Below are 24,424 nucleotides of genomic sequence, written 5' to 3' on the forward strand. Positions count from 1 at the left end.
ACCACGTGAGCAGTAAAAATTGTGTATTTTCACGTGAATTTATTTTCCGGAATTCTTTACTCCGTCATAGAATAGTCGAAAAACAAAAAGGGGTTCATGCATTCTCAGTTATCCAATAGTGAGTTTTTGGTTCCATGTGAAACTACAATGAGAAATCTTAAACTTATGAAAGACACACCTATCTGTGAGGGTAAGATGACTCAGATGGACTTAAATGTAGTGATCCATGGGCAGTCCATAGGTCTCTTTCCATTGATATTAATTATTTATTGAAATATGAAATGGTTATTTAAACATATTTGGTGTATTATACTGTATAGTGATATACATTTCTATAAAAAAATATGCATAGGTAATAGATTTGGTCCAGTTATTACAAGAAATTGTATGAAAAATAACTAAATATTTAGGCAATCATTGTGAGTGCGAAAAGGTCAACTGCAATAGCACACACTATATATCATTCTTAAATGGCTCATAGAAACTTCTAGTATTGTGAGTTTGAATGCTCAATACGGTAATTTTGGAATGCTTAATAATTTAAGGTCAATAGTTTATCTCTGCTGACTGTATCTCTTAAAATTCATTTCTAGAAGGGAGGGGGTAGGGTTACAAAATCTGACATAGTTTCAGATTAAACCTCATTTGGTATATTTTTTTCTATTCAATATTTTAGATACTACTTGACTTATTGTAAAAATGAAATAAAATCAGAAATTTTATGAGCAGAATTTTGTTGTTGTCAGAAAATGTATGCCTGATAGTATTTGAGAAATGTCATATTTTGGGTAAATTTGGCCAATTGCCAAGTCGAATCATGCCAATGTTTTCCTTAGATGCATTTTGAATTTCTAATCCATGTTGATTTTTTATCTGTTTGTGTTTAATTTACATAACTATATATGACAAACAATATTTCTGGTGTCAATAAAATTTTTTATTGGCTTTTGTGTTAATTTGCTCAATTTTGGCATTTTTTGCCTTTTGGGGCTGCAAAAGAGGGGATTTCAATCTCGCTTTCCTCGAAAATTAACCTGATTACTTTTGTTGATTTTTTGATATGTTTTAGGATAAAGTCAAAATGTTACAATAAATAAAATTGATAAAAAATTCAATGAGCAGTTTTTTGGGGGCTAGCTATCAATAGCTACCTTAATCAAAAGATATGCAGATATGGCTTAGTTTAAAGTTTTTCAAAAGTAGGCCAAACTCCAATGTGAAGGTCACAAAGTCAACAATTTTGGTATCGAGAAAGGTTTTGTCTCAAGGAATGTACATGTGAAATATGAAATCCCTATCATTCCATTCAAAAGTTATGGGCAAGATTAATATTTTTGCGGATAAACATATAAACAAACAGAAAGACAGACAGACGGACGTCCATAGGCCAAGATGTAAATCACCCATAGTTAGGAGGGGGGGGGGGGTATATTAACATATATTTACGTTTCCAATGTCTTTGCCTTTGATATCTCTACAAAATGTAATGGTAGTCATCAGTCCTCATAAAATATTTTAGAGATTTAGCCGTCATGGCTATGTTTTGGGGTAATATTTTAGAGATTTAGCCGTCATGGCTATGTTTTGGGGTAATATTTTAGAGATTTAGCCGTCATGGCTATGTTTTGGGGTAATATTTTAGAGATTTAGCCGTCATGGCTATGTTTTGGGGTAATATTTTAGAGATTTAGCCGTCATGGCTATGTTTTGGGGTAATATACTGGGCACGTAAGTTGATTTGGTCAGGTTATTGAATGAATATTATTACCGATATTTCATACAGTCATATGAGGCCTACAAGCAGAAATTATTGACTTAATTTAGAAGATTTTTTATTTATCCATTTATTGGTAGTTGAATTGAATTTCTGGGGAGACCCAGTTTAATAACAGATATCAGGTATACGTACGTATGGTAAAACACAGTCTATTTGTTGGCGATTGATAATGCTGATGCTAATAATGATGACGTAATTGCATACTATGTATGATTTATTCCAAATGGAAAGATACACTGTATGAAAATTTGGAGGAAAATCACGGAAATTTAGTTTACCAACGAGGTATGTGGCTAGTATTGCTGTACAAGCTACCAAAACCTGCAAGTCCACTTGGCATTACCAGGAATTTCCACCAGCCAAAATCTTTGGGATTCTAGAGCTACTAATTGACTCGTTGGAGAATTGTCAGTAGATTGACTGGGCATTACAGACAATGTTTAGTACCAAAGAACGAGTTACTTCTCTTTCGTTAGAAGTTTCATCAAACATATAAAGCTAAAGTATCCTTTTCGAGATGAATTTGCAGTCTAAATAAATGCCACGATACTGCATCTAGACGCTTAGTTAGTAGTGGTAATGAGAACCTACGGATGACCTACCTTCTTCATTACTCGCCACTAGTATAAAGTCTTTCCCAGTCATCCTTATTTTCGGGTTGCTTGGTGGATACACTTATTGACTTAAACGGCCAGCATGATGTGGAGTCACGGCTGTGGGCGGATCCAATATTACTGGTCTTTGAGATTTATGGGCATGTTGCCATTTTATATCGTAACGTAATTACTTGGGTAACATCCTCAACTTTTGCTCCGATGAGTTTGGGACGGTTCAATCTATTCATCTTTTAGGCCTATTTTTTTTATTATTATGAATATCTAGTTCAACAACAGGTGAGGCTGGTATTATGAAAATCGATAAGCATCTGCACATGATTCTTAAAATCGATCCGCGATCATACCAAATAATCTGAGAGTATCATCATGCAGGGTCGAGATAACCTAACTTCCTGCTCTCTCTCTCTCTCTCTCTCTCTCTCTCTCTCTCTCTCATAAGAACCATCCCCACACTGAACACCCCACCTAACACCCCAACACTCAATTTTAAAATTATGTCTAGATCTACCTTAATTTGTAATTTACGGATTGTCTTAAAATACCTTTAACGGAAAGAAAACCGATTAACAGTATATAGATATTGGAACCCCTTTAACCACCAGTGTTTTCGTCAAAAGATCTTGCAACGGGTGTTATCATCATCAGATTCGTCTTTTACTCATCAGTGATGCCGGAGTAAAATACGAGATCAGCCGTGGGTAACCGACGATGGGGACATGTCTACAAAACAATGAAATAACTCATTGTGGGGTCTATGGAGCGGGCCCAGGAATTTTTAAAAAAGGGGGGGGGGGTCTACCATTATTATTGATTTTCAAAGGTGGGATTCCGCCCTCAAGGTGCGTTATTTTTAGCTTTATATAGCAAACTTTTCTGACGAAACGAATACCCTCGGACCCCCCCCCCTCTGGATCCGCCACTGGATCCAATACAACTAAGATGTTGGATAGTTCACTATAGAAAAGGGTACCGAAAGAAAGTGCTTGCTTCTTCAAGAATATGGGATTAGAATTTCAATTATTCCCTTCTTTTCTACATTTACCGTTAGACATCATATTCGTGACACAGGTAAAGAACAAACGATCACTGCATTCTTACTTCTTGACTATGTCGTCTAAATGTGATCAAACGTGCCATTTGCTGAAAAAGTGGTGATAGTTGAAAGATGAGGTAGATTTGGTCTCCGGATCTTTGCTCTACAAATTCGAATTTTCTCCCAATGGATATTGTAGATCTATGATTTTGTTTTGGATCATGATTTCTTTTATGTAGTCAAAATGTAGAGACCTTGAAATGCACTTTTCTGGGGAGAATGAATTTTCGAAATTCCTACTATAATCATCCCGAAAGATGCATGCTAGGCCTAGTATACTGTTTAGAATAGGTTTCTATACACTATTACCGGCTCAATTCTCCATTGGGGTGTTTGTTGTTTGAAAGTTGTTACTTGTGCTTTAGTTGAATTCAAGTTTTGAAGACGATAAATGTTTAATTCTATGGTTTTATGACTTTATGAAAATGTACTTCTCCGTTGCAATTCAGTGAATCATTACAATATATATTAACCGGAGTGGACCGAAAACCCTTGGCTAGCGAAGATGATTAACCGGTAGTGAAACGTTTCAGAATATCTCGCATTTGAGATTCCTGCAGTATTTCGTTTGAATTTGTAGAAATAACCAATTGATACATCGTAACACAGGTGCTTGGGTCATAACACATGGATACACTTCTAACCGTATAGGTAATTATTTACATATGTATCAGCCTGCGATTCGTATTTAGGGGAAAATAATTAATTATGCCGACTTACATGCTAATTATCCCCACCCATCCAAGTGGTGGGACCCGATATGTCATGAGCTATCTATATATTACAATTCAAAGAAGAACCTCTTAAACAAAAATCTAAAAGTCGACCATAAATCGAATAACAGATAACATTGATGCAGAAAGATATGACAATAAATGACGCCCAATAACTTAATTACGATATTCTATTTTGGATTTATTTCGTTTCATTTCGGTCAATTTCGTATCGCTTGTTTCCTTTGGCTTGTTTCGGGTATAGTGCTTTAAATTAAATTATCCGATTGCAAAAAACAGAGGTAGCAGAAATAAAAGCAACTCTTGCGTCAATATGTATGTATATTTACAATCAAAGCGTGGAATATTTAATGCCGAATGGCAAAAGTACAGAATTCGTTCCAGGAAGCTGACTTTCAAAACAACCGTAAAAGATGGGTTAGTGAGAACAAAACCTGCAATGTATTAAGAACACGTGTGTGTTAGGATTTGTATCTGGGAGTACTGAGGAATAATCGGGATCACTAGCGATCTGTAGGTACTTGAATTATTGATTTCTTGCTGGGGAAAATTTGGTCTTTTCACATCCAGAGGAAGTTATGTGGTTTTTTATATGCATATGGTAGTTATTCCAAATAAGAGGTAAGATTTATGAGACTGTAAGCATTTGCAGCGACTTCTCGCGTTCTGAGATGATAGCCCTCAGTATGCATCGCTCCGATAACTCATTAGAATGACTAGAAATTAGTAGGTGTAATGCAGATTTGCATCGCTCCGATAACTTATTAGAATGACTAGAAATTAGTAGGTGTAATGCAGATTTTCATCGCTCCGATAACTCATTAGAATGACTAGAAATTAGTAGGTGTAATGCAGATTTTCATTGCTCCGATAACTCATTAGAATGACTAGAAATTAGTAGGTGTAATGCAGATTTGCATCGCTCCGATAACTTATTAGAATGACTAGAAATTAGTAGGTGTAATGCAGATTTTCATCGCTCCGATAACTCATTAGAATGACTAGAAATTAGTAGGTGTAATGCAGATTTTCATTGCTCCGATAACTCATTAGAATGACTAGAAATTAGTAGGTGTAATGCAGATTTGCATCGCTCCAATAACTTATTAGAATTACAGTATTAGAAATTATTAGGTGTAATGCAGGTTTGCTAAGTGCCTTATCCCCGTACGAAAAGGAAATTACTGTTGCTAATATTAACACCTATCATTTTCTGAATGGAAAGGGTTGAATTGTTGAACTGTGGTTTTATTTATGGAAAAATAAGAAAATGTTTATGAAAAAGGTTTACCTGAAATGGATGGTCACACGGGAAGAATTACACAAAGAGAAAAACCATACATTCAAAGACACATAATTTCTATTTCAGCTTAATTCTGCTCTCTATTTCGTTTGTTTCTAAATCTGTTTTAATTTTGAAAAAGGGTGGAAGGTCGATATTCAATGACATTTTGAAAGTGCTTGGATGATTTTGTTTGCATATACATTTATACACAACGAAACATGATATTACATATACATTTATACACAACGAAACATGATATTACATACATTTATACACAACGAAACATGATATTACATATACATTTAAACACAACAAAACATGGTACTACATATACATTTATACACAACGAAACATGATATTACATATACATTTATACACAACGAAACATGATATTACATACATTTATACACAACGAAACATGATATTACATACATTTATACACAACAAAACATGATATTACATATACATTTATACACAACAAAACATGATATTACATATACATTTATACACAACAAAACATGATATTACATACATTTATACACAACGAAACATGATATTACATATACATTTATACACAACAAAACATGATATTACATATACATTTATACACAACGAAACATGATATTGCATATACATTTAAACACAACAAAACATGGTATTACATATACATTTATACACAGCGAAACATGATATTACATGATCACCCGGGTAAATTAATGTTCTAACAAATTTACATCTCAAAAATTGCATGACCAATTTTCATATATTTTGCTATGTATTAAAGGGGCATGGACACGATTTGAGCTGAACATTTTTTTAAAATCTTATTTTTACTGTTTAGTTTACAATGCTTAACTAGGATATTTCTAATGGTCAGCAAAAATTTGAATGTCACTTGTCGAGTTGCAAGAGAAATACAGAACACATAATTCTTTGTAACATGTATGTCAATAGGGCTCGTGCCATGTTTTTGGTTACATAGTATAGGTTAAATATAAATGCAACCCCGGTTCATTAAGTGATGGAATCATTTTTTTTTTTTTAAATTAAATGTACATGGGAAAAGTTTGTTGATGTGTGATGCTATAGAAAAAACCGAATTTTACTACACTTAATAAGGAACAAAATTTCATATACATATTATGTTCTGAAGAGCCTTCTATTCTAAATATAACTGGATAATTTATTTTGAACAATATACGACACTGTATTTACATGTAACTATGTCCTATGTAGTCACTTCTTTCCTTACTTATATATGTATATACAGTATTTTCATGATGCCCCTTGATTGGAAAAATAAATATGTTCTATGTTCTATACTAGCAAAGATTTTTCAAATTACAAGTTCATTTTGAACACAATTAAACAGTTTCTAGTGCTTGTCGGATCTCATTTTGTTTTCATATGTAAACAAAAACATGGCGCGTGCCTTGTTTACACAACAAAGAATTGCGAGTGCTATATCTCACTTGTAACTCAACAACTGACATTAAAAGTTTGGTTGACCATTACAAATACTTTAGTTAAGCATAGTAAACATTAAAAATGGAATAACATTTCAGTTCAAATCGTGCCCATGCCCCTTTAAAGATATTTTTGGGCGGGGGGGGGGGGGGGCCAAATATTGTTAATTTTGGGGTCCTTGCCTTATTGGGGCCCCTGGGATAGGATTAAAACCTTTTAAAGAAGCAGTCTACAGAATTTTTACTCGTATACATATATAGAGCACCAAATCAGTATAAATTGAATACATCATTAATTAAATCAATTATTGCGCGCAATAACTCAATCGGTGCGCGCATCAAATCATTTATTGCTCTCATCTTTGAGTTCACGCGTTCAATAATTGATTTTTTGCGCCCATCAATTTAATTATTTAATGCGCACGTCAATTTAATTATTGCGCGCAATATTCAGTTGATGCGCGCATTGAATTAACTATTGCTCTCATCAATTGAATTGAAGCGCGTATCAATGAGGTGGAATTATTGCTTGCAGAATTTTATTTTAAGCTCGGTATAGATAATTTGATGATCTTTTTACTCATTTGAAGATCATTTACAAAAATTTTGTATAAGGAATTAATATCTCTCTTGAATATTTGCTCTCTTTCAAAGAATTAATCGCATTGATGATATAATTAATTCAATTAAAGAGGACAATGATTAAACTATTATGCGTATCAATTGAATTGTTGGTGCATTAATTGAATTGATGAGCGCAATAATTCAATTGAAGAGAATAAAAAATTCAACCATAGAGGCATTATTGAATTGATATGCGCATTCATTGAATTATGGTTCTCTTCAATTGAATTTGAAGAGAATAAAAAATTCAACCATAGAGGCATTATTGAATTGATATGCGCATTCATTGAATTATTGTTCTCTTCAATTGAATTTGAAGAAAGCAACAATTCAATCATAACGCGCATCAAATTAACAGAATAATCAATACTATTAACAACTCAATTAATTTTGCAATTTAGATTTGAAAATACCATTAATAACTGAAAGAGATCTTTAATTGAATTGTTGCGCACATAAAATGAATCGGTATCTTCAAATTATTAAAAATATCTTAAATTATTTGAGTTTTTGTTTATTTGGGTCTTCAAGACATCTGATAAAAAAAAATCAGATGCATGATTTTACAGAACATGGCCCTTGGGAATCCAAGGCAGGGCTATTTGGATCAACCTGTGGGGATCTGGGTTAGAATAGGTCCTCAGTACCCCTTGTGATCTGGGTTAGAATAGGTCCTCAGTACCCCTTGCTTGTCGTAAGAGGCGATTAAATGGGGCGATCAACGCTTTGGATGAGACCGCAAAAACCATGGTCTTGTGTCACAGCAGGTGTGGCACGATTAAGATCACTCCCTGCTCAATGGCCATAAGCACCGAGCATAGGCCTAAATTTTGCAGTCCTTCACCGGCAATGGTGACGTCTCCATATGAGTGGAAGATTCTCGAGAGGGACGTTAAACAATATACAATCAATCACCCTTACCAAAATATAAGCCCTCTGGCACACAGTTGCTGCAAATTTGCAGCGCATTTGCGGCAAGTTTGCCGCAACTAGTTGCGGCACATTTGCCGCAAGTATACTTTTCGTATGCAAATTTTCCCTCTGGCACACAGTTTGTGGCACAGTTGCGGCACACACTTGCTGCACACTTCTGGCACAGTGTGCGGCATATTTGCCGCAAGTATACTTTTCGTATGCAAATTTTTCCTCTGGCACACAGTTTGCAGCAAACTTGCGGCACACACTTGCTGAACACTTCTGGCACACAGTGTGCAGCATATTTGCCGCAAGTATACTTTTCGTATGCAAATTTTTCCTCTGGCACACAGTTTGCGGCAAACTTGCGGCACACTCTTGCTGCACACTTCTGGCACACAGTTTGCGGCAAACTTGCGGCACACTTCTGGCACTGTCTGCTCGAAATTAAGGGATCCTATATAAACTGTCATATTACAAAACAAAAACACAATAATAATTCAATTAATATAATTTCAAGAACAATGACATATCAAGTAATTAACATATTCAAAAATACTAATTAAAAAAAAGAGAGATTCAAAAACAGAAATGACCAGGTTCTTGTAAAATATGTTATCTATCATAAGAACAACAGTAGAAACATACTGGGAAAATGACAAATTAAAGGTAGAATTTTTCAACAAAAAAAGAAAGAAAAAAAAGAGAAGCATTTTTAAAATGTTACATGTATATCTTCAATGTTTTTATAACATCTATAATGTACAGGGTTTGGAAAATGTTAAGTAAAAGCTGAGTTGGTTACATAAAGTACCATGCTTAAAAAATGACTAAGTTCAACTTCACCATGCACATGTAAATTTTTCAAAGAATGCCTGATCACTTCCGAAAAGACACATGCACATTTACAATGCTTCCATAACAGCTGTTCAAGGTCTGAAGAATGTCAAATAAATGCTGTAAGAGGAGTTGATTACAAAAAATAGGTACCAACTATTCAGGAAATGCTTTAAAAAAATGACAAAGTTCAACTAAATGTAATTTTTTTGAAAAAAGTCTGATCACTTTCAAAAAGACACATGCACATCTTCAATGTGTCCATAACTACTGTACAAAGATGTGCACGAGTTGATCACACAAAATAGGTACCATCTATTCAAGAAATGCATAAAAAATAACAAGTTCAACTACACGTAATTAAAAAAAAAAAAAAAAGTCTAATCATTTTCAAAAAGACGCATGCACATCTTCAATGTGTTCATAACAACTGTACAAAGTTTAAGGAATGTCAATTTAGAGGTGCATGAGGATTTGATTACACAAAATAGTTACCATCTATTCAAGAAATGCTTTAAAATGACTTAAGTTCAACTACATGTACATTTTTTTTTTTAAAAATGTCTGATCACTTTCAAAAACACATGCACATCTTCAATGTATTCATAACAACTGTACACAGTTTGAGGAATGTCAAATTAGAGGTATACGAGGAGTTGATTACACAAAATAGATACTGTCGATTAAAGAAATGCTTAAAAAATGACGAAGTTTAACTACATGTAAATTTTTCAAAAAATGTCTGATCACTTTCAAAAAGGTACACGCACATCTTCAATGTATCCCTAACAACTGTACAAAGTTTGAGGAACATCAAGTGAGAGGTGTGAAAGGAGTTGATTACACAAAGTAGGTACTATTACAGAGACGCTATTGTCGCTTGCCCACCAGTCATTCAGCATTTTATAAACTGTTTGCACATTGTGCAACCCGACCAAAAATATAAAATATAATTATAACAAGATGTGAGAGAAAACTTAAAGAAACTGCAACAGCTTCTAATCCACAAATATTGCATTGTGCAATGTTAAAAAGTTCTCGGTGAAGTCACACCCTGGCCATGAGAGTACATTTTATTTGGAAACTGCTGCATAAAGAATTTCTTTCAAGATCCAAGAGAAAAATATCAACCCACTGTGGCACTTTTCTGGCCTAAGGTCAGGTTGTGATTTAAATAGATTCGTGAATTTTGGCCGTTTTAGATCAATCATGTCAAATGAAAGTTTTTAAAAAATAAAATCCTTATTAAACTAGCAAGTGCTATACAAATGATGCTATAAATGCTAGAATTGTATATACAATTAAGACAAAGGAGTTCACATGATCTTAAGGACATGTAATTAAAAAGGAGGTCTATCATTTGCATAACATGACTATGTGCATTGTGCATCAATAACAGGTTTCAGCAACATTTGCAGACAAGAATGAAATATATTTAAAATTCACACATGTAAACTATGCACTTTTCCTCAGAAAAATCTGGAGACAATCTACATGAATTTTAAAGTCAGTACTGTGAAGGACTTTATATTCTGATAAATTAATACAGACTTGTGGGCACTTAATTATTAGGGAGAACACTAAACATTTACACAAGTTTCTCCATCATAGATGAATGGGAGAATAATAGGACTATCTCCATGCTGTTTGCGCCTTAGAATCAAAAACATGATTGAATTCTGGACCTTCTTCTAATCTTCCACTTGTTCAGTACTTGGTCATCACAATCACATATTATCCGCAACAACTCTACTGTCCCATCCATTTGTTGTGATAAACTGTAAATAGTTTTTCGGTTAAGACAGAGTGCCTTTACTCACAAATACATGTAGCAGTCTCATCAGATTCACTTGGCAAGTGTTTATAAATTGAAATGTCATTCTTTTTTAAAAACTAAATAACACTAAGTAACTTCATTAGTGATTTATACACATTAATCCAGGCCTGCATGTTGGAACTCTCAGATATGGCAAGTTGAAGACAGCCTATCAACACACCATCCCAACTTCTGTATCTTCACGACTATCATGAAATATATTCTGAAAAAGATATAAAATTGTAAATAATTACGAGATACCATTGGCCGTCCTATATACAAGTTTGCAAGGCGTCTAACATAGGAGGAATCATTCAGGAGTGTGTACATGTAATTACCGACACCTGAGGCCACCGATTTTCAAAGCCGAGAAATAATCAATGTTGCGTTATAGCCCATTGGGCTAATAAATGCAATATTTGATGTACAACTGTTAATATCATGCTGACCAGACTTTACGTACAAATTAACTTTATTGCCAAGACAAGATCTTCAATCCATTTTAATAACGTATGTGCATTGATGGAGTGACAAAATTGAGATTCTGGAGGTCACATCCCTGATCATAATGCAGTTTAACTTTTCTAACTGGACATCTGGGTTCAAATCATAAGCATTTGAATAAAAAAAATAATCAACCATTCATTAAAAAACACCATTTACTGAATAAACTATTCAGTTTTGCAAATATAACCCGAGTAGAAAGTAAACAAAAAATAGCATAATTATTACGGAAATAGGTCTAATTATTTGTTTGTTTTTCGGCCTTTCCCCCTCTCTCTCCATTTTTTTTAAGTGCCTATATGGTCCTGTCCAAATGTATAAGAAAAAAATGGCTACGATAATGCAACTAGAAGGAGTCTAATCTATTCTCATACAAAGGAAATCTATTCTCATACAAAGGAAATTTAAAAAAAAAAAATAAATTCCACATAATTTCAAAGAATTGAATGAAGAATGTAAATTTATAAACGTAAACACTGACTTAAGATTTGACGCAACAACATACAATGAGCGATGGTCAGTTTCGTTTTGAACAATATATTAGAGAGTTTATAACTATAAGATACACAGTAAATCACTTACTCAATGATTGGAAGATTCTCCTCAGAATATCTGCATCAACTCCTGTTCTCGATTCATGTTCAAGATGTTTACCAGTATACCATCACGGCGTCTGTTGATATCAACTTTCGCGCTCAGCATATAATATTGAGTGAATCCCACGCCCGACGCATTGAACCCGATCTCTATTTGCGATGCATAGAGCCGTAAAGCCCCATGAAGACCTACTTTGGTATACAGCTTAGATTATTCTAACTTAGTATCAATTAGCATTCCACAAACCAGAATAACGTACCTGGATAAATTATACGATATAAAGGTGAATTTTTACCACTCTCATTTGATTAATTTCAACTCACAAACCCAGTATCTGAATTGTAATCAATGTTCAGATATACATGTAAATAAAGAAAAGAAAAGAAATCTCTCTCTCTCTCTCTCTCTCTCTCTCTCTCTCTCTCTCTCTCTCTCTCTCCATTTATTTAGATATAGATATTTTTTCTTCACTTTTTTTCTTTCTAATTAGATTAAAATTCAGATACCTGTGCATTTACATCTTATTTTAAAGGGGCATATTAGCTGTGAAAGTGATGACAACCATTTTCTTTTTTTCTTCTTAAAATTTCTCGATGATATTGAAATACATATTGATGACTAATAAGAACATTTATTTTTTATTATGTACAAAAACAAGAGAATTAACCCTAATAAAACTACGTTAGATAACCGCTTCTAATGTAAAGAAATATATTATACGGAAGATGTATTCACTGCACCCAAATCAAATCATTTCTCAAATAAAAACAAAAACAGCATTTACATTTTGCTGACAGCATGCAAAGGTAACTAGAGAATAATTATACTGTCTTGCAAGACAATAATATTCAATCACCAAAATCACATATTCATTTTCAAGAGGTTAAAAGGTGTTTGAAATAATTAAATACAAGTGTAATTATTACTTTAATATATAATAACTATTATAGGGCAACTTTCATTGAATTCAATATTTGGTGACAAAATGACCGCTAATTCCCATTAAGACAAGAAGATGGAAGGGGTACGCAAGAAATGTTGCATATATGTTCTATTATAGAAAATGTTGTGATGGATATATTGAAATGGCTCTTTTATTCTAAATATTCAAGAAAAGTCGCGAACTTTGGTGCCCTTGCTGTTTCAGTTCTAAAATTTTAAGAAAAAAGTTGTGGACTTCTGGCACACGATTCTGAATACCAAAGAAAAAGTTGTGGTGCACTTCTGGCACACAGTTTTGATTCTGAATACCAAAGAAAAAGTTGTGGTGCACTTCTGGCACACTGTTTCATTTAGGAAAAGTTGTGGTGCACTTCTGGCACACTGTTTCATTTAGGAAAAGTTGTGGTGCACTTCTGGCACACTGTGCCACTAGTGGCACACTGTGTGCTGCTAGTGGCACACTGTATGCCGCTAGCGGCATTAGCTGCACACTTCTGGCAAACAGCTCTGGCACACTGATTTGTTTGCCGCAAACTTGCGGCAAATTTGCAGCAAACTTTACATTTTTGCAATCAACTATATGGATCACATATTTAAATTGCATTAAAGGTTTTTTAAAAATCTTCTCTATTCATTAACAAAGTGCATAGTAATATTGATCATTTTGTTTCAGAAGAGCATTTCCTTCATCTGCTATTTTGAGTGAAAGTCGAGTCAGAGTGCAGTATGTTTTTCTATAGCACATATTGCCTAGTTACCATTTAATGTTGAAATGTAACTTGTAATTATACAGGTACTCTGATACTGTAATACATTTACTTATTTATTTTTGCTGGATTGATGTTTTATTTACTGAAGTAACGCATTTCTGTTAATTTAATCCATATTGAATTAACAGCTGTTCATTTACCACTTAAACACGTCTGCATTAAAAGATTTAATTAATTGATGACATGTTCCAATACAAAGACCATCAAATGAGGCCCGACATATTTCTCCAACTTCCTTTTCAATGACTACATTTTGTAATCTAATTCCTTTCCCATCCCAGATTTGATTCTTGTCTCTCACTCCTGTCAATTTCTCCCTAGAATATTTTCCCCAACTTTTCTCTAAACCTTTATTCCCAGTTCATTATGATTTTCCAGTTTCTATATTCCTTTATGTCTCCATATCTTCCTATTATTGATTGTTTCAATCCATATATATATATACAAAGAAATTATATCTGTTGTGAATATTTAAAGTGTCCTTGCAATAAGATGATCATATACTAGTATATTAATCACACACACCCCTCAATATCAACCCACACCAAGGTGAACACTTTACAATGTCTATCTTGCATTAGTCATATATCATTAATTACAACAATATATATATAATTCAACTTAGAATAAAATTCTTAATGATAGAAAGAATGAAGTCCATATAGGCACCTGATTCATTGTGACAGCAGATATATGTATTTAATCAGAGTTTACTAATCAGCAAACTGGTCACTCTATAAATGAGCATGCATTTTAATCAGTGTTGCTGTTGGTCAGTCTGCAGAAGTTTTACTGTCTGCATTGTAATGAGGATATGGTACATTGACCAGATAAGTTCCTCCTACACCTTTCCGGATTCTTGTTATAATTTAGCACCCAACAAATAAGCCTCAGGTGGTCATAAAAAATTGTTGAGGTTTATCAGGGTGGAAAACCCTAAGAAAGTGGGAAGGGAAGTCTGAATGGGACTAGGTATGTCATGCAGTTAATGGTAGAGCTCTGCACAGCTCGCTGGAGGTCGATCTGAAGTCCAGCTTATATTTTTCCAGCTGTTTTGTTACAATAATAAACAGTTATTCTCATGGTTTTGTATGGCCAAATTAGACTATTAGCAAGCCTAGTTCTTTACAGTGTGCCTATATATATGATATGCTTCTTGTATACCAAATCCATATAAGCTAGTAGAGAGTTTTTAAATTATATAGTTTCTTAATTCGCCAATATAAGAAATTAGAGTGGAATGGACAATGAGGTAATTGGGTTTTTATCGCTATTTTTGAGGAAAAGCATGACTGGAATATTAAAGATGTGGGGCTTGTGTCCAGAAAGTTTAACTCCTATTGATTTGTATTCAGAGACATGAAATGGTTAGCATGTTTAATATTATATTAGTATCTCAGGAAGGCTCAAACTTGATCAAATTTTGACATCATGTTTCATCGGATCATTTAAGATAGTCCTTTGTATTGATTATTCTGCATTTGTAATCTATATGTTTGTGCTAGTATTATTGAACAGGTCACCATTAGTTCAACATTTATGTCAGCATATTTCATAAAGTTTTTGTTTCTAGATTAGCAAGTAATTAAATCCACCCAAATAATCAATCCAAAAGGACCGAATGTCAATTATGAATTCATTTTTAGTGAGGGCAAGATATTTTTAAGATAGTATCTCTTTCTGAGTTGATTATGGTTTTATTTGTAGACTAATCAGTTGTCAGTGCACAATAAGGTATCTCCAGGCAACCTCACAAAACTGGATACCATGGAATACCATCCAGAAAAAACAATAGACCTCAGCAAATACGGTAATTAGCACCAATGACCATCATGTTTTCAAACAACCAGTGAAAGTCATCGAGATACATAATAACGCTCCAATCTCGCCTCCATCAGGCTTTCAATTTTCTTTTACACATTACAATGCATAATATACTATCTAAAAGTTGATATCTCCTGAGAATAAGGATAAAAAAGTTATGCAAACAGTTATAGCATTAATTTCTCCTTATATCCTAATTATCATCAGACGGTGCAGGTTTTCACTATAGCTGTCTTTATGTATGCATGGTCTCACATATTTTAAGTCTATGTCACGTTTAGGTTTGCATGGTAATGTAAGTCAAGGAGGCCATATGTTGTAGTTATAGCTTTGTTTGATTGTTAGGTTCATGCAGATATTTGTTATGAACAGATTTCAGAGTTTACCAGTACTAAGCCTTTGATACTGCAGTAAAACCAGTGATTAAGTACATTTTGGAGACTGAAATAAACCAGTGATAAATTTTATGAGCCCTGAGTTGATGTGACCCGAGTTTCATCTGCTTTTAAAATGCAAAATTACAGAAAATGTTAAAGAATATCTGATTCACTTGTATTATGTTTAGATTATAAAAAATTAAAATCATGAAATGGTCATATCAAATATTTACATTTTCAATGTTTTTGTCTTTGATATCCTTACAAATTGTAAATGATAGCCATTTCCTAATGAACATGCTGCACCTGATATATATAGTACATCTAATGTGTTTCTTCAATTATACTTTAGATACATGTATACATAAACTATATCTATATATATTCTTTAAACTGCAAGATTTATTGTAGGAAATTTTTAGGGGAAATAGTTCTCCAATCGTGTAGACATTTTGGAAGGATTTTTTTTCTTCAGAGGGATAAAGGTTAATGTTTTACACAATTGTTCTAATGGTAAAATTTGAAGAGCTTAATGAGTGTAATGCTTGTTTTCTCTTAGAGGATGTAATTACTTTGAAGTTAGAAGACATCTAAAACATATATATATATTTCAAATGTGAAGTATATGATTTTAGATAGGGGTCAAGAGGAATTCTATGACACCCAGTAAGTGTATGATTTTAGATAGGGGTGAAGAGGAAAATTCTATGATACACACAATTGGTTCCAACCATAAGCAGCAATGCCCCTTCACTCTTGTGATTGCTAAAATAAGTGAGCCTCCACAACATTTTTCAGATGGAATTCTGATGTCTTTGGAGATTACACAAGTTGACAATTAAGTAACCAGAGTCAGTGTGGATTCTAAGTTCAGTCATAATTAGTAGTTAATGGATAAGTTCAGTCATAATTAGTAGTTAATGGATAAGTTCAGTCATAATTAGTAGTTAATGGATAAGACAAAATTGCAGGTAAAATGAGTGATCTAAACTGGATTTTTAAAAAACAAAATGAGGGGGGGGGGGGGGGGGGGGGGGGGTTGGACCAAAATAATGTTGCTAAAGCATTAAATATTCCAAGGATATCTTATTGATTTTCATAATTTCAATAAATTAGATTTGGGTTATTTAGAATCGAGGCATAACTTGCCTGTCTGTCACATTACTACCCTGTACATTACATGACTAAGATATGTGTTGCACGAATAGCCTGTATGTTACATGACTAGTGTGTATGTCACATGACTAGTGAGTATGTCACATAACTAGTGAGTATGTTACATGACTATTGAGTATGTCACATGACTAGTGAGTATGTCACATGACTAGTATGTCACATGACTAGTGAGTATGTTACATGACTATTGAGTATGTCACATGACTAGTGAGTATGTCACATGACTAGTGAGTATGTCACATGACTAGTATGTCACATGACTAGTGAGTATGTTACATGACTATTGAGTATGTCACATGACTAGTGAGTATGTCACATGACTAGTATGTCACATGACTAGTGAGTATGTTACATGACTAATGACTATGTCATATGACTAGTATGTCACATGTCTAGTGAGTATGTTACATGACTAGTGAGTATGTTACATGACTAATGAGTATGTCACATGACTAGTGAGTATCTTACATGACTAGTGAGTATGTCACATGACTAGTGAGTATGTCACATAACTAGTGAGTATGTCACATAACTAGTGAGTATGTCACATGACTAGTGAGTATCTTACATGACTAGTGAGTATGTCACATGACTAGTGAGTATGTCACATAACTAGTGAGTATGTCACATAACTAGTGAGTATGTCACATAACTAATGAGTATGTTACATGACTAATGACTATGTCACATGACTAGTATGTCACATAACTAGTGAGTATGTCACATGACTAGTGAGTATGTCACATAACTAGTGAGTATGTCACATAACTAGTGAGTATGTCACATGACTAATGAGTATGTCACATGACTAGTGAGTATGTTACATGACTAATGACTATGTCACATGACTAGTGAGTATCTTACATGACTACTGAGTGTGTCACATGACTAATGAGTATGTCACATGACTAGTGAGTATGTCATATGACTAGTGAGTATGTCATATGACTAGTGAGTATCTTACATAACTAGTGAGTATGTCACATGACTAGTGAGTATGTCACATAACTAGTGAGTATGTCACATAACTAGTGAGTATGTCACATGACTAATGAGTATGTCACATGACTAGTGAGTATGCTACATGACTAATGACTATGTCACATGACTAGTGAGTATCTTACATGACTACTGAGTGTGTCACATGACTAATGAGTATGTCACATGACTAGTGAGTATGTCATATGACTAGTGAGTATGTCATATGACTAGTGAGTATCTTACATGACTAGTGAGTATCTTACATAACTAGTGAGTATGTCACATGACTAGTGAGTATGTCACATAACTAGTGAGTATGTCACATGACTAGTTAGTATCTTACATGACTACTTAGTATGTCACATAACTAATGAGTATGTTACATGACTAATGAGTATGTCACATGACTAGTGAGTATGTCACATGACTAATGAGTATGTTACATGACTAGTGAGTATGTCATATGACTAGTATGTCACATAACTAGTGAGTATGTCACATGACTAGTGAGTATGTCACATAACTAGTGAGTATGTCACATAACTAGTGAGTATGTCACATAACTAATGAGTATGTTACATGACTAATGAGTATGTCACATGACTAGTATGTCACATAACTAGTGAGTATGTCACATGACTAGTGAGTATGTCACATAACTAGTGAGTATGTCACATAACTAGTGAGTATGTCACATGACTAATGAGTATGTCACATGACTAGTGAGTATGTTACATGACTAATGACTATGTCACATGACTAGTGAGTATCTTACATGACTACTGAGTGTGTCACATGACTAATGAGTATGTCACATGACTAGTGAGTATGTCATATGACTAGTGAGTATGTCATATGACTAGTGAGTATCTTACATGACTAGTGAGTATCTTACATAACTAGTGAGTATGTCACATGACTAGTGAGTATGTCACATAACTAGTGAGTATGTCACATGACTAGTGAGTATGTCACATGACTAGTTAGTATCTTACATGACTACTTAGTATGTCACATAACTAGTGAGTATGTTACATGACTAATGGGTATGTCACATGACTAATGAGTATGTCACATGACTAATGACTATGTCACATCATTAGTGAGTATCTTACATGACTACTGAGTGTGTCTCATGACTAATGAGTATGTCACATGACTAGTGAGTATGTCACATGACTAGTGAGTATGTCACATGACTAGTGAGTATGTCACATGACTAGTGAGTATGTCACATGACTAGTGAGTATGTCACATGACTAATGAGTATGTCACATGACTAATGACTATGTCACATGACTAGTGAGTATCTTACATGACTAGTGAGTATGTTACACAACTAATGAGTATGTGTCACATGATTAGTGAGTATGTTACATGACTAGTGAGTATGTTACATGACTACTGAGTGTGTCACATGACTAATGAGTATGTCACATGACTAGTGAGTATGTCACATGACTGGTAAGTATGTCACATGACTGCTGTGTATATTACATGACTAGCCTGACTATGTTACACAACTTTCCAGTTAGTTTTACACTCTCACTCTAATACATGTATTCAATTACATGTACATTGTTACAGTGATGAATCACTTTTTCAACCTGCATGGTTACAAGACCACTTAAAGCAACTGTGAGCATAATGTGGAGTCAGGGATGGTCACTATTATAATTTCTAAAATAAAGAAAACATACATATTAAGGTACAGTGCTTTTGAGAACATTTTATGTGGTTGGAAAATATATGGCAAAGTTCCAGATGACTTCTAATTGCATTAGAAATGTAATATTCATTATTGTCATATTCCCCAAATCAGAGCATTTACTTTCCCATAGGCCCTATACTTTTAAGTTCAATTTGTTTATAATTAGCAAATGGTCTCCTGAGCTATTGTTGTGCTGTCTTATTAGTACCATTAATTATCAAAGTGTTCCACATATTATATAGGATCAACAGTTCCTGTGAATGGGGCAAGTAACTATAACCCAGATCCTAGACAGAGAAGAAAGGAAATGGTCATTGGAGGTGAGTTTATAATTTGTAATTACTATTTTCCCTTAGTCCATTTAAGTATGTGTAGTACATGTACTAATTCCCCCTGAGTCTGGCTCCTAAGTGAAGTTCCCATTGGTATCAGCTTTGTATGTGCATTTATAATTTACTATTGTCTGTTAGGCTCAAAAATGATACTAATGTGGCGGTCAGCCCGATTTGATCAATGGTGGCCAGGTACCTCAGTTGGTAGAGTACCTGACTAGGGAATCAGGAGGCCCGGGTTCAAATCCCGGTCTGGTCTGTTGCATTTTCTCCCTTAATTTCTATTACATTTGGTGCTGTAGAGCAGTCCATGGAGCTGGCAGCTGAATGTGCCTGCTAGGATATAAAGATCTTGGGGTTGATATCTTCAAGGTGTGAAGGCATTTAAGGAGGAAGGAATGTGGCAGTCAGTCGGGTTTGATTGCCAGTGGCCAGATAGCTCAGTTGGTAGGGCACCTGACTAGAAATTTAGGGGGCCTGCATGGGTTCGAATCCGCGGTCCATGTTTGAATACCGGTCTGGTTTGTTGCATTTTCTCCCTTCCTGTTACACTACTGAGAATAGTCATCAATTTGAAATATCATATAACAATGGGTGAACAAAGAAAGTTTTTTATGATGGAAATATACAGAAGATCGAAACTTAAAAAATATTTCTCTCAAGAGTAACAGTGCCATGATTAGTCATATAAACATGAAACCATCCTCAGATAGTGCATATTCAAACCATATGGCCCCGGGTGGGGATAGGGTGAGGCTACAAAAGGTGTAAAATTTATGTAAAGATATATGGAAAAAATATTCTTAAGAACAAGAGGGGCATGCTTAGTCATTATCAATATTTAAGCATTCTCAGGTAATTAGTTACTTAATGAAAGTTTGATCAAATCATATAGACTCTGGAAGTAGGTTAGGACCCATAATAAGGGAACAAAGTTTTATGTGGGAATTCATTGGGAAAAATCTATAAAAATCTTCTCAAGTCTAGAAGGACCATGATTAGTTATAACAATATACCTACAAACATTCTACATGTAAGGTATAGTTAAGAAATCCCATGTGTCTAGGGTGGGGCTACAATAGAGCATTGAATTATTACAATATATATTATGAAATTTTTGAAAAATCTTCTCAAGACCATCATGAATATTTGCAAGACCAGCAGGGCCACACTAAATCATAGCAATATGCGAATATTTTGATTTCAGCATTTTGTTTAGGTTTTTCTTTTTTCATAAACCCTGGGGTTAGGGTGGGGCTAAACTGGAATCAAAATAATATATTGAATATTATGGGGAAAGAATCTTTTAAAAATCTTCTCCAGAACAGTAACGCCATGTTTATTAAATCGATATTGTAGCATCCTTATGTTGTATGGATTCAAGTTCATTTAAGTCACAACCCCATGGGATTAAGTTGGGGTCATAATATGGGGTCAAAATTTGGCATGGGATTAAAAAGGGCAAAGATCTTTCCAAGATCTTTCTGAAGAACAGAACAGGTGACTCAGGTGAGCATTGCGATCCATGGTCCTTTCCTTTGTTGTTAATATTTGCCTGGTGAGGACCTCTCTTAAATCAAAGATTTTTTTCTAACCACGGAAAATTCAAAACTTCATTGTACAACTGGTACCAGAATATATATTACAATAGTATGAATTGAGATTGCTTATTTTTATTTTTTCAGTATGTATTCTTTGTCAGGAATAACTTACATAAAACTGATCTGACACAGTGAAATAGGATTTGGTAATATGATTTGACAATTAAGGCTTGTAGAGAACTTAACTTCACATTTTTGACCTGCCCATGTATCACTCAATATATTTAATGACCATGCATTGTTTGGGTAAATCACCCTGCTATATAATACCACCAATCTGCTTAGTGGAAATTGCTCATATGGTATGTAGAAAATTGATTATGAAAGACATATTGAAAGACACACTGATATTGACTATGGATTACTGTTTACCTGATTGAGATATAGGGCTCACGGCGGGTGTGACCGGTCGACAGGAATGCTTACTCCTCCTAGGCACCTGATCCCACCTCTGGTATGTCCAGGGGTCCGTGTTTGCACGTTCCCTTAATTTTGTATTCTTTATAGGAATTGTGAGATTGATCACTGCATGTTAATTGTTTGTTATCTTCACCTTTTTATTCTCAGCAATTGTAAATGTAACTCTGAGATTCCAATGTAACGGCAACATCACAGTGAATTAGAATGTTATCATGTCAGTCAGGACCTCAACAGTTATTTTGTTTTACAATACCTGCAGTTTAAAACAATGATTATTTTATCTTGTACTAATTAAGACACTGACTCTGAATATTGTTTTGAATCAGTGGGTTACATGTACCTTTATCAAGGTCGTAAATTAGCCATATACTTATTTCGTTGCCAACTACTAGAGAGACTTGTGTCATGATTTGAATTGAAAATTATGAAAATTGAGGGTAACACAGATTCATAGTGTATCACAATAGCTGGAGGAAAACTGAAGGTCACACAGATTTGTAGTGTATCACAATAGCTGGAGGAAACCTGAAGGTTACACAGATTTGTAGTGTATCACAATAGCTGGGGGAAACCTGAAGGTTACACAGATTTGTAGTGTATCACAATAGCTGGAGGAAAATTGAAGGTCACACAGATTTGTAGTGTATCCCAATAGCTGGAGGAAAATTGAAGGTCACACAGATTTGTAGTGTATCACAATAGCTGGAGGAAAATTGAAGGTCACACAGAATTGTAGTGTATCACAATAGCTGGAGGAAAACTGCAGGTCACACAGATTTGTAGTGTATCACAATAGCTGGAGGATGACAGTTATTAAATCCTCATACAGGGTATTCCTATGGATAAGGTCAAGGTTAGACTGATTGAGTATGAAGTGATGACATTTTTGAACTGTCACTGTTGCTCAGAGATTGGCTGTAGGAATCTTAATGTCTAGCCATAACTCTATAATGCAGATAAAAATTCATATTCATCTAAAGGTAATTGTTGACCAGATCCTTAGAGCCTCATCTGCAAAACATTAACCCATTTAATAAAGAATAAGGTGGATTTTAATGTAGTTCTACTCTCTTCTGATGTCATAAGATTTCGCAAAGTCATTGATTTGATAAGATTTATGCATGGCAGGAACATAAATTTTGTTGGAGTCTTTTTCAATAGTTATTTTAAGAGATCTTGTTAACCATGAAATATTTCGAAAGTCTAAGTTACATAGGAATAATCAATTATATGTTTCAAAATATTGAATTCAAGGGCATTAACTCTGTTTTCATTAAAGTATTTATCAAGTCCATTATGCAAATTAGATTTCCTTTATTTTTCACAAACATTTTGTTTATTTTTTTTTATTAAACAGTTTCATAAAATTATCATGAATATACTATAATATTGTTTTAACCAGATTTTGTGAAATTTTTATAATGCTGTTTAAGGAGAATTGCAATTTTCTGACATTGATAATATATATGTGTGCTAATTGATAAAAAAAAAAAAAAAAAATTATTAATACCGCAACATACTTATTTTATGCATTTACATTTGTTACTAATTAAGATATATTATTTGAAGAATCAATAATCAAATATAAGATTAAACCTATAATCATAGAGGGGTGGAATTACCTTAAATATTCTAAATATGTCACAGTTTGGATATATATGCCTAATATGAGGGAATCTGTAAGTCTGTATAGGGGAGGATTAGTTTTATCTAATTTTATAACAGTGAAATACTTTTAATTGTTTCAATGATTGAATACTTTTAGTTTTTGATGTGAAAGCTTTTCGTTTTATCATTTTTTACTAAAGCACCTACTGAATTTGTTGAAGATTCCCTTGGTTGCTGTGATCAATACATTCTGTAAATTTGAACATGGATATACCAAATTCATCATGGTTATCACAGGCAAATATAATCTTCATGGGCAGCTGATTATTTAGAAAAAAATTACAGTTTTATCAAACAACTTTCAATAAATCAAGTCAACTTTCAATAAATCAAGGATTAAAGTGTCTTGTGGATAAA

The 24,424-nt window shown here is 33.9% G+C and overlaps 2 protein-coding genes and 1 non-coding gene across 3 annotated transcripts in view; 2 read left to right on the forward strand and 1 right to left on the reverse strand.

The window, feature by feature from the left end:
• Positions 1 to 2,481, reverse strand: part of LOC125682331 (band 7 protein AGAP004871-like) — a 67,607-nt gene extending 65,126 nt beyond the window's left edge. The window contains exon 1 of the mRNA XM_048922825.2: positions 2,380 to 2,481. Coding sequence (XP_048778782.2) covers positions 2,380 to 2,422 — 43 coding nt within the window. The 5' untranslated portion in view covers positions 2,423 to 2,481. The remainder of the gene's footprint in view (positions 1 to 2,379) is intronic.
• Positions 1 to 24,424, forward strand: part of LOC125682330 (band 7 protein AGAP004871-like) — a 60,966-nt gene that overhangs the window by 14,361 nt on the left and 22,181 nt on the right. Inside the window, exons 5-6 of the mRNA XM_048922818.2 lie at positions 15,685 to 15,787; positions 20,289 to 20,366. Of these exons, the coding sequence (XP_048778775.1) occupies positions 15,685 to 15,787; positions 20,289 to 20,366 (181 nt within the window). The remainder of the gene's footprint in view (positions 1 to 15,684; positions 15,788 to 20,288; positions 20,367 to 24,424) is intronic.
• Trnap-agg (transfer RNA proline (anticodon AGG)) lies at positions 20,565 to 20,637 on the forward strand. Its single transcript has one exon. It is a non-coding gene; the product is annotated as a tRNA-Pro (tRNA).

Source organism: Ostrea edulis, chromosome 2 (genome assembly GCF_947568905.1).
Source record: "Ostrea edulis chromosome 2, xbOstEdul1.1, whole genome shotgun sequence".
Classification (NCBI taxonomy): domain Eukaryota; kingdom Metazoa; phylum Mollusca; class Bivalvia; order Ostreida; family Ostreidae; genus Ostrea; species Ostrea edulis.